This window comes from Berghia stephanieae, chromosome 11 (genome assembly GCF_034508935.2).
Source record: "Berghia stephanieae isolate SIO BIC M18660-M18661 chromosome 11, UCSD_Bste_1.3, whole genome shotgun sequence".
Classification (NCBI taxonomy): Eukaryota; Metazoa; Mollusca; class Gastropoda; order Nudibranchia; family Aeolidiidae; genus Berghia; species Berghia stephanieae.
Genome location: NC_088370.1, coordinates 41,028,882 through 41,045,952, shown reverse-complemented (window position 1 = coordinate 41,045,952; position 17,071 = coordinate 41,028,882). Strand labels below are relative to the sequence as shown.

General features: G+C 36.3%; 1 protein-coding gene across 1 annotated transcript in view; it reads left to right on the top strand.

The window, feature by feature from the left end:
• LOC144956999 (neural cell adhesion molecule L1-like) overlaps positions 1-17,071 on the top strand; it is a 54,829-nt gene that overhangs the window by 33,353 nt on the left and 4,405 nt on the right. The window contains exons 13-15 of the mRNA XM_078887908.1: positions 7,639-7,804; positions 9,597-9,763; positions 12,907-13,012. Of these exons, the coding sequence (XP_078744034.1) occupies positions 7,639-7,804; positions 9,597-9,763; positions 12,907-13,012 (439 nt within the window). The remainder of the gene's footprint in view (positions 1-7,638; positions 7,805-9,596; positions 9,764-12,906; positions 13,013-17,071) is intronic.

Below are 17,071 nucleotides of genomic sequence, written 5' to 3'. Positions count from 1 at the left end.
AAAAACAAAACAAAGCAGTTAGCTATTAATGCTGTGTGTGTAGGTAAATTAAGCATAACATCCGCTATATATATATATATATATATATATATATATATATATATATATATATATATATATATAATGTAACAACACACAAAACAATGTGTACCCTTGAACATTTATAGTCTGGGGGATAGAATTTAGTGAGAACCACTCATAAAAATGGCTGGCTAAAAACATTATATAATTTTATCAGTTAAATACAAATTGTTAAAGTAAATCACCGTATTGGGAATGTCTCTGAAAATGTTGTCAATTGTCCTTTGAAAAATTGCAGGGCAGGAAGAAATTCCATATGGCAATTGTAACATAGCGTACAGTCCACAGTGAGTGTTAATTGTTGTTATTTCCTGGCTAGCTTTGTCCAAGACAAGATTTGTAAAAGCATGACTAAAGTCGGCGAATCTGTTATTAAAAATTCCAGTGTCGTTCAAAACCTTGGTTTCTTTTTTGACACTCAACTAGACCATCGCGCACACATAACAAAGTGCTGTCAGCTGATCCATAACGCTCTCCAAATGATATGCAGAATACCAAATTTTATTGATGACGAAACATGCAAAACACTTATTCATGCCCTTGTTACCAGCCGCTTGGATTATTGTAACACTCTGCTGTTTGGCCTACCAAAAACATCGCTGAACAGACTGCAGTTGATGCAAAACCAAGAACAAAGCCTTGGGACCATATAACACTGGTCCTTAAGTCACTACACTGGCTTCCAATAGAGAAAAGAATAAAATACAAAATGGCATGTTTTGCTTACAATTGCCTTCACCATACATCACCTGAATACCTTAAATGCCTTGTCGGGGAATATAAACCAACTAGATCTCTGCGATCCAGCGTTCTTTGCTAATGAAGAAAACCATCCCAAGAACAAAGTTTGCAGAGTGTGGGAAACAGTCAAATGTATAGTTAGTTTTGGGAAATGATATTTTTTTCCTTGTAAATCATCTCTCTGTTATGCACTGTATTATGTTTTCTTTATACTATATATGATTTGTAAAACATTTGAGTGTATTCCTCTTAGTAGGGACCTGTGCTTGTGTCTGGATGAGACTTTTAGGTGATCTCAAACTAAGTGCACTGATAGTGTGCTCTCGGAATCTACATCTGTTCCCTATTTGAACCAATTCCGCTTTGTCTTCTTTATTTTTGGATGCTTTAATTGTAATTCCAGAACTTTTTACTATCCCATTTTCTTCCTTTTTGCTGGCGCTGATATGACAATGTGTTGCAAGTGGCGTAAAACCCTTTAAAACAAACAACATTTGAAACCACATTTTGGAGTGGTAGATGACATTGATTGTACTGGGTGGGGTTCCTGGACTCCCATAGTGGGCATGGAGGCACTTACTGTGTCTTCTATCCCCCTATATCTGTTTTCCAATTTGCTTTCTATCTTTGTCTTGGAATGAGTTTACTTGGTTTTGCCCTGACCTGGCCATAGTGCTTGGCTGAGAGGAAAACAGTCAAATGCATAGTTACTGTTTTGGGAGATGATATTTTTGTCCTTGTAAATCATCTCTCTCTTATGTATTGCTATTTTTTTATTTATGATTTGTAACCATTTGAGTGTATTCCTCTTAGTGGGATCAGTGCTGGTGTCTCGGTGAAACTTTTAGGTGATCTCAAACTAAGTACTTTGACAGTGTGTTCTTGGAATGTACACAGGGGCGGTTGGTCACATTGTATTTAAGGCGGCACAAATCCGAAATACAGAATCAAATTTTATTGGTCTAGTTAATTTAACTTAATTTGACCTACTTTGTGTGTGTGTGTGTGTGTGTGTGTGTATGTGTGTGTGTGTGGAGGGGGATATTGCAATTGTTTGCATATGTGCGTGTATTTGTGTGTGCGTGTATGTGTGTGTGTGTGTTAGAATATTAACGAGACGTACTCACAAAAGAGCATCAATTATCTTGGACAAAACTTGTCTGTTAACTTTCACCTGTTCATTATAACGACTCACAGACGCAGCATGTCCTGTTTCCAACTGATTTCTTATATCTACAACGTTGAAAAGTTTTTATTTAACAGCATCTGTGACATGGCTATTTGATTCAGAATGTTTCTTCAGTGCCTGAGAGATGTGCGCAATATCACTGAATCCTCCTGTTGTCCGTTATAGCATACATCACCAAAAATCAAGCAATAAAAACAATGAAGCGTTTTACGGCTTTCACTGGCAGTAAGCCATTCAACATTTTAAAAATAATCATTATTAAATCGGCGCTGTCTCCTCGGTGTGTTAGAAACTAAGTTAAAATTCACTGGTTTGTGTGGACCTAAATCTTTCACCGCTATTTTCTCTTGAGGGGATAAGTGTCGGAATTGATTTTCAATTAAAAAATCAACATGATTCATGATTGGTTACAAATTACAGAAATAACTTTTTAAAATAAAATGATTCAAGATAAAAACAGGTAGGTTTCATAAACAATGACAACAGCGATAATACATTTTCTCTGAATACTAACGGTATGACACCCAACTTTAGAATAATTCAATTTAAAAATCCACATTTAATTCCAAACGCAAAGCACTTGTTAACTTCACACACAATCAGCGACATCTTTATAATTATACTATTATTTGACAACGCACGGATCGTTGGGAGTGTGCGGGGATGAAGGACTCCGTGGGGTCAGGGATTTTTATTTATAGTACCATGGGGCTCTTCTCGGTGCATACTTTGTTTACTGTTCATTTTGATATTTAATATATATTTAAGCAAAACCAACGATGATAAAATATATATTTATTGTGATTCTCTTCATCCGTATATCTAAGTGAAGCAAAGCCTCTTCTTTCAGTGATAAAACTGATATGGTTTTAATTTATCCCAAGTAGGACCTCAGGGCGTGCATCGCTAGATTGGCCGTCTTGGCCTAATTATTTTAGCAGTGAAAGACAATAGTTAGTTGGGGAGGGAGGGTGGAGGGAGATTGGGGAGTGGTAACTTTCTTCAAGGTACAACAGAGTATAGGATAAGGACAGGACGGCCAAACGAAGACTGGCTCATATAAACAAAAAAACTTCCCGGCCACACCACACCCTCCGCTCGTTGTCACCCCGCGCAGGCAACGGGGGAAAGATGAAACGTGCCGATTTGACGCTACCTTCGCGGAGCGACGCACGAGTCATCAAATATTAAATTCAAAACATAAAGCAGTATGTGCTAAATTTTTAATTTTATCAAAATTTTAAAATTGAAGTTTTTTGTTTGGTTGACATGCTAATCAACGGAAAATATAGGGCGGCACAAAACAACTTCGCTCTATTGACCGACCGCCAGTGAATGTACATCTGTTTCCTATTTGAACCATTTCCCCTTTGTCTTCCTTTTTCCTCAAGTCCTTTTAATTGTACATCTAGAATATTTTCACTATCCAATTTTCTTCCTTTTTACTGGCGCTGATAGAACCTAAATGTGTTGCAAGTGCCGTAAAACCCTTAAAAACAAAAACATTGGTTGTAGAGTGTCCATCTCAAGGCCAAGTGGTGTTGTAGCTGTCGGGTCATGTGTTTGAATCCTCATAGCCGCAAAGTTTTTATTCTCTATTTTGTTTGCTGGCAATTTTCTATTCACTTAATTTCTTGTTATCATCAGCATAGTGCAATTCGTACATGTCATGCCCTCAATCTGAATACCATCAAAGTCAAGATCAAAAGGTCATGTCCATCACGTTGTAACTCTCATAATTGCCCTGTGTGAATGTTACATACCGATGGTGATAATATGCAACCTTGCCTTATACAAAACCTCTCGCTTTTTCCACTTTCGAGTTTCGCTACAGCCATGTGTTCTTTGTATAAACTGAGGAGCGTGGAATGGATTGACTAGGGCCAGTTTGGGTGACTAAGACCAACCCCTAAATTATTAAACAAATATATGGTAAAATGTACATCATTTGATAGATTTCACCCTTCCCCACACTTTAGAAAAAGAACATCGTACAGGTAATTTCAATGTCAAGATACATCATATAAAAATGTTTTAAAAGTTGTCTTAATGATATGAAATGAAGTGAGCAGGAAAGTGCCAGAAAACAACAGAGAATAAAAACTTTGCTGCAGCGATGGAGGCTCGAACCCGCGATCTTACTAGTACTATAACTCCGCCTGGCCGGGGAGATTGTGACTCTATTGTATGAGCTATACGGTAGAGTCACGATCTCCTCGGCCAGGCGGAGATGTTGTACCAGTAAGGTCACGGGTTCGAGCCACCATCGTCGCGGCGACGTTTTTATCCTTCTTCTGGCACTTTCCTACTCACTTCATTTCTTGTTATTATCAACATAAGTGTCTTCTCCACTCACTTTTTTGTTTAAATCATGTACTTTTTACCCTATTTGTTTAATACTTTTCAATTTAGTCGTCATCCCATTCCACAGTGCCAGGTTGACTATTGTATCATGGCAGTTCAGATCTTTCAGTGTTTCCATCTTGTTGTTAAGTGACACAGTCAAAGGCTTTTGAGGAGATGATGAAACACATTTGCATGATCCCTGTATTTTTCTATATTTAGCATTTTAGATTGAATATCTGGTCTCGGGTCCCTCTGTTTGGTCTGAAACTGGTCTTGTCTGACTATTCTTCATCTAATATTTCTTCAAGCTTTTTCAAGATTATTTTGATAGCATAGCTAATAACTCACTCAATCCTAGAGTTTTTGCTACTTTTCAAAATTTAAAATTTTTTAAAATTAACTATCATTAATATGTAAAAACTAAAAACACTAGCTTTGATACTACGTCTATAATTTGTCTCAAAAAATGTAATAAATAGGCATGGGGTAAAAGTGACCCGGGTAAACTACGGATATAGTCGGTGTTAGGGTTGAGTGAGTTAATATAATTGTCATTAATCTGTCCCCGCGGAATGATGCCATTTTTGGGGCAAAATTATGCCAATATTATGCCAAAAAAAGGGCAAATTATGCCATAAATTATGCCAAAAATCCAACATTATGCCATAAATTATGCCAAACATCCGACATTTTGTAACGTAATGTAAATCTATAAGCTGAGAGAAGAAGTAAATCAAATCAACATTAATTCACAATACGATGACAACAATATTAATGACTAAATAACAACACTGGTGATAACGTTTAGGCATGCAACAGGGTGGTGAGAATAACTCAGACATAAAATTGTATTTTGAGTTGGATGTCATTTTGTAATTTATTAAATGGTTGTCTAAAGCTAAAAAGAAATTTAAGAAATATTACATGTACCACTTACAACAGAGAATCAATAAAATTGTTATAATACATGAAAACAAGACCCTTGAGGTTATCCTCACTCAAAGATCGTCTGCGGTCTGAAAAGACCAGGTTGTACAATGAAAAACTTCGCTCTGCATCAGCTGAATTCACAAGAGCATAAATATACTTTCGTGCACATTTTGACAGCTGAGGCAACTCATCTGCCTTGCTGTTCCAGAATATAGTGAGGTCCACTGGCAACCCCCAGACACTTTAACCTCTTGTGGTCCCACAGTTTCCCTGTACCAGTGAAACTCACTCTCTGGAACAGCAGACAAACCAGGCAGAGCACTCTGTAAATGGTCTTTGTTAAAGTCAAATGTCACCAGTCGAGTTGGATCAAAAAATTGAATTTGCTGTAGAAATTCAACTGCTAGTTGGCCATCTGGGGTCATATACTTATCAACCTTTTCTGACACTGCAGAGACAGCTTGGCAGTATCGGTCCTGCAGAGCCAATTTGTCCTTTGAGGGCAGGTCTTCTGGGAAATGCTTAGATGCTTCCCTCATGCTGACTCCACAGCTTCTAAAGGAGTACTGCAAACTTTCAAGTTTGGACCATGCCTGTATTTGAAAAATAGAAGAAAGAGAGAGAGAAAAACGGAATGAGTATGATTTGTTGGCTGGCTTACAAGAAGTATAAAATAGAATGAAAGTGATGATTTTATTGGTGGTAAGAACACAGGCAACTTTTATCAGACTTTATGTGTTAAATATAGTTTCCTGTGATTAAGGCAATGACGACCATTATGACAAGAGTAACGATTTTTTTTTTAAACTCAAAGAGGGAGGAGTGATGTGTTAAATCTTAGACTGGAACTGAGTTGATACTATACAACAGAGGAAATACAAAAAAAAAGTCTTAAAAAAGCAATACATGCATAATTATGTGTTATAGGCAAAATAGACCTGCTGAAATGAAAGCGCCTTACCTTGACAGCAACTGTTGATTGACTTTGAAACAAGTCTGTTGCGTGCACAAAGACTTAGCACTTTTCAGAGATGAAGTCCATTTCTGCTTTAATTTGTATTCTGATATCTGCAGACAGGCCGGCCAGGTATTGGAGTGAGTCACAATATGGCACTTTAGAGTGGGCTACCTAGGAGTGTCTAAGATAACCAAACGTCGGTTTTCTTTGAAAACGAAAATACAAGGCCAAAATTTTCGGCAAAAAAGAGCCAATTTTTTTTTTTTTTTTTTTTTTTTCTTTTGCTAACGGATGCGGAATTGGATGCGGAAGGCCTCAGGATGCGGCCGCATTGGGTCCGATGCAGCCGCATATTCCTGTGGGGACAGATTAATATGTACAAACTAAAAACACTAGCTTTGATACTACGTCTATAAATTTGTCTCAGAAAAATGTAATAAATAGGCATGGGGTAAAAGTGACCCGGGTAAACTACGGATATAGTCGGTGTTAGGGTTGAGTAAGTTAATATAATTGTCTTGGTGCTGGAGGACATTTGAAAATCCCCTTTCTTAGGATTGGAGATGAATACTGTTCTTAACCCGTTCTATAGGCCATTATTTCTTGTTCTCCATATTTTCTTGCATAGGGTGTTATCCACATTGATTCATATTATGATGTAAATACCACCTGGCTTGATATAATCAGACTTAGCTGTAGTCTTCTCACAATCCTATGTTTAATCATTTAAATGATTTAGCAGTCATCTGTAATAATGAGTGCTATGTATTTGGTATCATAATGAAATTTTATTTCATCTTGTTATGTTCACGCCAAAAACAAACATGTATTTTAATTTTAAAACATGCTTGATTAACTATTTCAGCGCTGAGGCTATATTCACATTTCCGTGACAAAATGGCTGGCACCGGATTGAAACAGCATGAGAATGACAAGCTAAGACAATGTGACATTCGAATTTGGCGCAAAATCTCAATTAAAATATCCCCCTAGGGCCAATTGAATGCTCTGATGAAAGAAATGATACCATTGGTTCAATTTATAGGACTTTTGTAGAAAGTAGGATTGGATTACATTTTTATTGTTTTTGCCTTGCAAGCCATTGTGCAGCCATTGGCCAAAAGAACAGACTCTGCTCTCACCGCTCAGTGTGGCCAATGGCACTGAAAGAGTTAAAGACACTAATAAGATTGGCATATCATTGAATAGAAATGGTCAGTGAAAGGATGCATGGTGAATCAGTCAAGGATCAAATAACTGTTGTCATTGGGAGTTGAATATTTGTTTGTCTTGCAGATACTTAGCAGATTTTAAGTGCATAATTTTCTTTATTTTATATTAGGGTTGACAGCGTTGTAAATAAATCTTGAATTTATTTTTTTGTAATCCACAGAGCCGATTGTCATTTTGAGGAGACCATTGAGTCACTATGAGGTAGACCTAGGAGATACCGTTGATATTACTGTCCTTGCAACAGGAGACCCTTGCTGTACTCTCTATTATCAGTGGTATTACATGAATTGGCCAATGCCACACTACGACACTTTCCCATCTTTTTGGTATGATTTCATTCATCGTATTATATTATTATTGATTTCTTTGTCATGTATGTATATATATATATATCTATAACAATTTCACTCCCCGAAGATTGCCCAAAGTAGAAGGCATTAAACAGACTGTAGGAGTCAATACTAATTCAAATATTATATGAAAACAAATTCACTCACATATTTTTACCCGACTGACGAAATGGAGGACATGGAAACGATTGTGTCGCTAAAAATATGTTAGTGAATTTATTTATTTTCATATGCTCTAACCTAAACTATCGAGCACTCTCGTACCGACAAGTACCCACCGACACTCATATATAAATATAAAAACAAAAACCATGAATTAATAGTGCTCAACTTTTTGTTTAAAGGAGTTTTTTATAAAATATTCCAAGTATGATTATGATCAACTTCTACAATATTGTTTCGAGCATTCACTCTCATCAGGAAGTCTGGGTGGGGTTCCTGACCTCTCATAGTGGGCAGGGAGGCACTTACTGTGTCTTCTATCCCCCTATATCTGTTTTCCAACATGCTGCCTGTCTTAGTCTTGGGATGAGATTACTTGGTTTTGTCCTGACCCTGGCTGGAGTCCTTGACTGCGAGGGAAACAGTCGAATGTATAGTTATAGTTTTGAGAGATGATATTTTTTTCCTTGTAAATCATCTCTCTGTTATGCATTGTATTATGTTTACTTTACATATTATATATTATGATTTGTAAACATTTGAGCGTATTCCTCTTAGAGGGGACCTGTGCTTGTGCCTGGATGAGACTTTTAGGTGATCTCAAACTAAGTACTTTGATAGTGTGCTCTTGGAATCTACATCTGTTTCCTATTTGAACCAATTCCCCTTTGTCTTCCTTTTTCTTGGGTGCTTTGATTGTAATTCTAGAACTTTTTACTATTCCATTTTCTTACTGGCGCTGATATGACCTTAATGTGTTGCAAACACCGTAAAACCCTTTAAAAGGAAGTGAAAGTAGATTGCAGCAAGATATTGTGAAACATTGGAAAAGTTTAGGGAGGCTGTACGGCAAAAGAAACCAGGGCAACTAAGCAAGGCTGTCATCTGCATTTTTTGCGGCCGCAAATAACAGGGCGATCAGCAAATTTTGGCAAATTTCCCAAAATTGGCAAATCATGGCAAATTTTGGGAAAATTGGCAAATCGCGTGGCAAATTTTGGGGGGAAAAAAGAAGCGAAAACAAAATAACGAAAAAAATGTGCAAAACTTGAGAAATGTTGCAGCTTTGCCTGGGCCCAAACCAAGGGAAGCTACTCTCTACGGATAATGATCCTTTAAAATCTGTAACAACGCTATTCACAGTCATTTCATTTCTCAAGTCAAATAAATCTCTTTTATATATATATTTTTTTCTGTATCGCGTGTTAATTTTTACTGAAACGCTTAGTTCTCCTCGGCAAATTTTTTGGCAAATTTTGGTCTTTTTGGCAAATTTCTTGGCAAATTTTGGGTGTTTTTTTGGCAAATTTTGGCAAATTTTAGGTCCCAATTTGGCAAAAAATGCAGATGACAGGCAAGGGCGTTGTTTTCCAACACGACAACGCAACACCATTTACCGCAAACATCACAAAAAAACTGGTAGAAAACTCGTGGATGGAAAGTTTTACCACATCCTCCTCATAGCCCTGATCTGGCACCTGCCGGCTTTCATCTTTTAGGACCTCTGAATTGTCACTAAGGCTTTTTCTTTTTTTTTAGTTTGTTTAACTGGTTTATTCTTAGTCTTTTTTATATCATTATTTTCATTATAACCTTGATTTTGCAGGGTAAATAATAGGACAAAAGAAGTCCATTTCACTACACGTGGGATGTCAAAGATGATGTTTCAAACAGTGATTGGTGAATATGCTGTTGCTGTGTCAAACCATTATCAGACAGTCTTTGTTAATATCACCATTACTAAAACGCCAGGTGCCGCCGTTGGAGAAGGGCGTAAGTACAAATTACCCTTGTCCCTTGAAGAAAAGCTAAGAGAGAGAGGGAGGGGGAATTGTATGTCGTCTAAAAACTAATTTTATAAAATTTAAGTCTCATAAGTTTGTCATAGTTGGAAAAGGACACCCATCAAGCATGTACTACAAGTACATCATGAAAGTTGTTGGCAACGTCCTAACAACAGTGAGAGACAGTTGTTAGGACGTTGCCAACAACTTTCATGATGTACTTGTATTACATGCTTGATGGGTGTCCTTTTCCAACTATGACAAACTTATGAGACTTGAATTTCATAAAATTAGTTTTTTCCCTGAAATAATTGAATAAATAATTTGCAGTTGCAAATCTCTGAGCAGTGCTCTAAACTAAAAGAAGCATTAAACATACCATTTAGACAGAGCAAAAGATGATATCAATGGTATTTATGGCATGCATCAGATGCAATTAAAATTTTTACATCTATAACATTGTCTGAAGGATCAGAAGACCCGTAAAGCCATCACTGGCGCATATGTCAGTGCTGATGGTTTTCCTCGGATCCGCGGAAATCCGCGATTTTGGAGTCCAAAGGAGGAATTTCCTCCTTTTAAAGATTACATTTTCTCGAAACAATATGCTAGCAATGAGAGAGTTGATGTGTGGTGGAACACACAGGTGCAGTTTCCCACTCTCCAGAAGTTAGCTAGAGTATCAATGATAGTCTGTCATCTCAATTGCTCCAAAAGTGGGGTTTAGTGCAGTAAAAATGGGGCTTAAAGGCAATCGTTCAACATTTTCCTACTTTTTCACTTTTTGTCACCATTAGCACTGATACGTGTGACCCAATATTGTTGTAATCCAACTGAATTGACCGTCTTATAATCTCACTCATACTTTCTTTGTGAAAGTATGATAAGAAGTGGGTAAAAATGGGAAATCACCATCTCAAACTGAGTGAATTAATAAATAAGTATTAAATTACAGCACTTTTCCAATGAAACTTCATTCTCAGTGTGCTTTACAAATCTTTATTCAATCCCCTCTCAGGCCATAAAATCAGACACCACTACAATCCCATCAACCTCATCCTATCAACACTAGTCACCATCATTTTTTCAGACACCGAATACAAAGACAAGTCAATTTCAACTTTCGGAAAGAAAACCATACAAAAATAGAAAAATTACCATAAGGGAAAAAAAATGAATAGGTATAAATGCTTCAAAGAACAGTGAATTGAATACAAAAGCCTGATGTCATTGTCGCTATGGAAACCCACTTAAATGAAGACATTGATAGGTAAAAGTCCTGTACAGGGGGTGCTGGCCAACAACAACACTTAACATATAGGACTAGACATGATGCCTGTAAGGCAATACTAATTTTTTTTTTTCCAACAGATATAATGCTGTTAACAGCCAGGTACTCATTTAACACCTGAGTGCGATGAGAGAATGTGAGTTAAAGAGCGTTTTCCAAGGACTCAACTATGCGCTGCTCAGAGCAGAACTTTAATCCAGAACCTTCCGATCCAAATCCAAAGGCGAGTGTTATACCAATGGACTACATAGCCGCACTTACCTCTCTTTACTTTCTCATCAAAATGTACAAGTACATATTTCAGAAAACACAAAAATTGATGGTTCAAGTGTTGCTAAGCATTACCCAATCAGAATATTTCCTGCAGTTTAGCCCATTCCTTCCCCTTGACAATTTATTTCCAGTGAACTGGCAAACATTCCTTAATTTCAACATTTTGTACATGCCAAATAGAGAAATAGGTCACTCCCAACAGTTAGTGAGTATTTATCACAATATGTTGAGACAATGATGCAGGAATTGCATTGCAACACATGATGACACTACGCATTGTTTTCCAATCATTTGATAAAAGTTTTTAAAAAGGCATCCATGTCAATAGCTGTCTAGGCATAGCAGCAAGACTGGGTGGGGTTCCTACCTCCCATAGCGGGTAGGGAGGTACTTGCTTTGTCTTCTATCCCCTCTTATCTGTTTTCCAATTGCTTTCTGTCTTTGTCTTGGAATGAGACCTGACCTTTGATGGAGTCCTTGACTGAGAGGGAAACAGTCGAATGTATAGTTATAGTTTTGGGAGATGATATTTTTTTCCTTGTAAATCATCTCTGTTATGTACTGTTACTCTTTTCATTTTTAACATATGATTTGTAAACATTTGAGTGTATTCCTCTTAGTGGGGACCTGTGCTGGTGTCTGGAGACTTTTAGGTGATCTCAAACTAAGTACTTTGATAGTGTGCTCTTAGAATCTACATCTGTTTCCTATTTGAACCAATTCCCCTTTGTCTTACCTTTTCTTGGGTGCTTTAATTCTAATTCTAGAACTGTTTACTATCCCATTTTCGTCCTTTTTACTGGCGCTGATATGACCTTAATGTGTTGCATGCGCCGTAAAACCCTTAAAAACAAAAAACAGAACATAGCAGCAAGAGGTCACAGAGGAATCATTGATTATTTAAAAAGAAATAAAGACAGAAAAAAGTATTATTCTGCATTATTGGAATGGAATATGATTCAATATCTGTTTTATATTTGAATTGTTTTTTGTCATAATATCAACTGTGGAATGTGGAACGTAATTTTTCTCCCATAGTGAGCAGGGAGGCACGCACTGCATCTTCTATCCCCTTATTTCTGTCTTCCAACTCACTCTCTGTCTTTGTCTTGGAATGAGATTACTTGGTTTTGTCCTGGCCGGATACTCTAGCTGAGAGGGAAACAGTCAAATGTATAGTTAGTTTTGGGAGATGATATTTTTTTTCCTTGTAAATCATCTCTGTTATGCATTGTAATATATTTTCTTTATATTATATACGATTTGTAAAACATTTGAGTGTATTCCTCGTAGTTGGGAGTGCTTGTGTCTGGATGAGACTTTTAGTGATCTCAAACTAAGTACTTTGATAGTATGTTTTTGGAATCTACACCTGTTTCTAATTTGAACCAATTCCCCTTTGTCTTACCTTTTCTTGAATGCTTTAATTGTAATTCTAGAACTTTTTACTATCCCATTTTCTTCCTTTTTACTGGCGCTAATATGACCTTAATGTGTTGCAAGTGCCGTAAAACCCTTAAAAACAAAACAAAAACAACAAAGTAATGTTTATACTTATATTTCTATAGGCACAAAATCATTAAGGCTTGAATTCTTTGTGGCTGGTTATATTTTGGCTGCAATGTTCACCATCTCTATGTTCGGGGTGGTCGGCAACAAACTACTCTTTGATCGGTAAGCCCATTCTATTCACCTGCTGTTTTGGAGATAAATATAAAGGGAGTAAATCTGACTCATGAATGAACAACACAAAACAAACGACGTTTCGGCCCTTGGCCTTTATCAAGTAAACACAGAATACATATATATTAATATTAGATCGTCATAATAATATAGGCGAAAATTTGTGTGTGTGCGTGTGTGCAATTGCTCATTCATGAGTCAGATTTACTCCCTTTATCTTTATCTCCATTTTTTATTTTTTTTTTATTGACTCATTTAGGTACCTCTATTTATTAGTTTTACCTGCTGTTTTGCATGTTTGCAACAATTGTTATCCAATACATTTTCCCTCTAATGATTCTTGTCTATTTAATATGTATGTAAGTGCTAAGGGTCAAGCTCTATGAAGATTATTCTCAAATAAAATTTCTCAGTAATGGCTGCCCCCAGAACACCAACCGTTTCACAGGTTATGGTCAGTAGACCATAACAAACCATTGTCATTTAAATACATACTACTTTTCCATCTTCCCTTCTTTTGAAATATATGAATAGTGACATCAAAATAGGTCATGATAAAAATAGGAAGATTGGCACTCAGCCCTCAACTTGAGTCAAGTGATGATAAGGCCAAAATAAGTAATACAATGATAATTGAATGTATGCATGGAATTTGCACGCTATACAAATGATTTGTTGTTATTATTATTATAATTATGATTATTATTATTATTATTATTATTATTATTATTAATAATAATAATAAAAATGAATATTCACAAAATAAGCTAATGGCATCGAGTATACCAACATCATTGATAAAAGCATAAGATATAAATCGCTACCCACAATTTCAGAAGTTTGGTGTGGACATTATACAATTATTAATGACCAATAAAGCTTCATGATAGACAGACAGATAGGTGACCATTCAGTTAGTCAAACAATAGGCAGTTATGCCTATACGTGTAGCAGGTGACAGGCATATAGATGGTTGAATTTATTTATAGGTAGATTGATATGTAACCAACTGTCATCTCATACTAAGTAAATGAAAAGGTAGATATAGATAGGCATTGCATAGGTAGAAAGGAGTATAAATATATTATAGATAGATAGATCTGTAGGTCGGTATGTAGATGGATAGAGATAGATGGATAGATAGAAGGGATGAGACAGTGGCAGGATAACTACATCAACAACATTAGAGTAGGCCAATGTTATTTACAAATCACCAATAACAGGCCTGTAAATCTTCCGAAAATTGTCGGAATTCCGACAGTACGATTTTGCTCTATAAACTCTGACATTTAAAAAAAAAAAAATTATTTAAAAAAACAAAATATATTCGTAACGTCAAAAGACAGAACCAACTAAAAAGAAAATAAAAGTTTTATTTTGTGCCTGGACGAGAGTCTTTTTTAAAAAACACAAAAAACATTGTACTTATCTTGTCAAAAACAAACCAGACAGCATTCCATCTTGTCAATAATTATCACCACCTCCACACTCCCCGGACGTGTACGTATTCACTGCCTACTGTCATGGATCACACACAACGTAGTCAGTAATCAACTAACACACATAGCGTGTTGGGGACCGGGCCGTTTTTTTCTATTTTGCTACCGACACACACACGTCGTTCCGTTCTTCTTTTTTCAGTTCAGTTCATTATCTCTATCCAGTTGAAAGTGAACCGGAAAAATATGAATGCGAAATAAATATTTTTCTTTGAATGAAATTGTGAATGAATGCTTATATAGGAAGTTTTCGCTCCTTTGGCCTACGACTGATTCTCTTTTCCTCTATTCTCGCACGACCGTAGTTTTTCAGTTATTTATTAATTCAATTATTCTTCCTATTCAATATGCCTGAAGTATTTTTAGATCGCAGTTGCGAAAAATATGACATGGTTTGACTAATCAATTGATGTGTCATATCTGGGTTGTGTTTTTAATCCACTTTTTTGGTTTGGTTGTTCAATTTTTGCATCCTCGAAAAGTTCAGACAATTTTTTCACCAGCCACTTACAGGCCTGCAATAATAAAGATTGTGGTAAGTTTGTAATCGTCATAAACAGATTATTACTAGCATTCATGTAATCAGTTAATTAAAGTAAGTATTTTTCTCATGACGGATAAGTTATACATGCATGTATTCAATTTACACAAAGGGATCACCAATCATTAGAAATGATGTGAAAACAATAAGAAATCATGATACCAATAATTATAACAATAACAACAACAATAATAATAATAATAATAATAATAATAATTATTATTATTATTATTATTATTATTATTATTATTATTATTATTATTATTATTATTATTATTATTATTATTATTATTATAATGAATATAACAAAAGTAATGCTTATGACATTGCTAATAATAAAGGTTCAATATATCTGTCAAATAAAGAAATAACACACTATTAAATTTTACAATCTAATAGTTCTTTATTGAAAGTGCTCTCAACGTGAGTCGAGAGGCAAATGACATTGAAGCGAGGAGCGTCACTTTTTTTTCTTCTCCCCTTGTAACCAAAATGTGCGTGGTATGTGAATACCGCAAGACGAACAGAAGGAGATAGCGAAAATATACCATAAGTGAAAGTGCTATAAGAAAAGCGAAAATAAACCATAAGTGAAAGTGCTATAAGAAAAACAAGGAGTATGGAACCATCATAATACATCTATACTAAGGATTGTAAGGGGAGAGTTCCATTCTATAGACTGTTCCACTATGACTCGCCAAGAGGCGATCTGGTCGGTGGTTGAATGGTTTTTCTGGAAACCTTCCTGTTCGTCCCGCAGTTTAGCATCTGTTGCATTCTTAATTCTCTCTAGAATAATACGGTTGAAAACCTTTCCTGGGATAGAGAGAAGAGTGATTCCTTGATAATCATTACAATTACTGAGGTCCCCTTTCTTTGGAAGCTTGATAAGATGTCCTTCCTTCCAATCCTTTGGGAATATCCCGTCATTACAAATTTTCTCAAATAGTGGGTGAAGGGCCTCAGCATCAACTTTTAGAGCCTCCGGTGGAATCTGGTCTGGTCCAGCAGCTTTCCCCCTTTTCATCTTGTTAATGGCACCCACAATCTCTGCTATCAATGGTGGGTCACAGCTAATTGGTAGCTCATTCCTTGCAGGCAAAATTCCCGGCAGGTTGTCTGGTGGTGGTCTGTTCAGAAGGCAGATGAACTGTTCCCTCCATTGCTTTGATTGAGCCTCTTTTCCAAAAATAGTTTCCCCATCTTTGTCTTTGATTTGTACCTCTGGTTTCCCATATTTTCCAGCAAGTGTCTTGTAGTTTGATAAAGGAGCAGATCAAAGTAAAAGATCAGGAACTTGAAGATATAGACACTTTCTGCTATCTCAGGAATATAATTGACAAGGATGGAGGCACGGAAGCAGAGGTGAAAGTACGGATAGGAAAGGCACAGGCTGTATTCACATCTTTGAATAGAGTTTGAAGAACTAAAGATATCTCCCTTCGACTAAAGCTAAGACTTTTCAACTCAAACATGAAGTCTGTCCTACTGTATGGATGTGAAACTTTGAATGCATTATAGGCATGTATAAGGAGGCTACAGATTTTCGTAAACTACTCAGAATTAGATGGATGGATAGAATTAAAAATGAAGAAGTATGGAAAAGAACACAGCAGAAACCAGTGGGAGAGGAAATAGGAAGAAGATGGAGGTGGATTGGACACACCCTTCGAAAGAATGACTCCACAATAACAAAGACTGGAACCCTCAGGGCAAAAGATCAAGGGGAAGGCCACGAGGAACATGGAGAAGAATTAAAGAAGCTGAAATACAGAGAAGTGATAAGACATGGAACGAGATAAAAAAAGTTAGCACATTATAGAGAAAGATGGAAACTGTTTGTCTGTGGCCTATACCCTGACCCAGGTTGAAAAAGGAAATGATGATCAATGATGAAGGATTGTAAGCCTAAACATGAAAATTGTTCAATCAGTAAATATGTGGGTAATACTGAAAGAGATATGAAGTTAAAAACACAAAGACAAGGGAAGACAAAGGGGACCTGGGTCA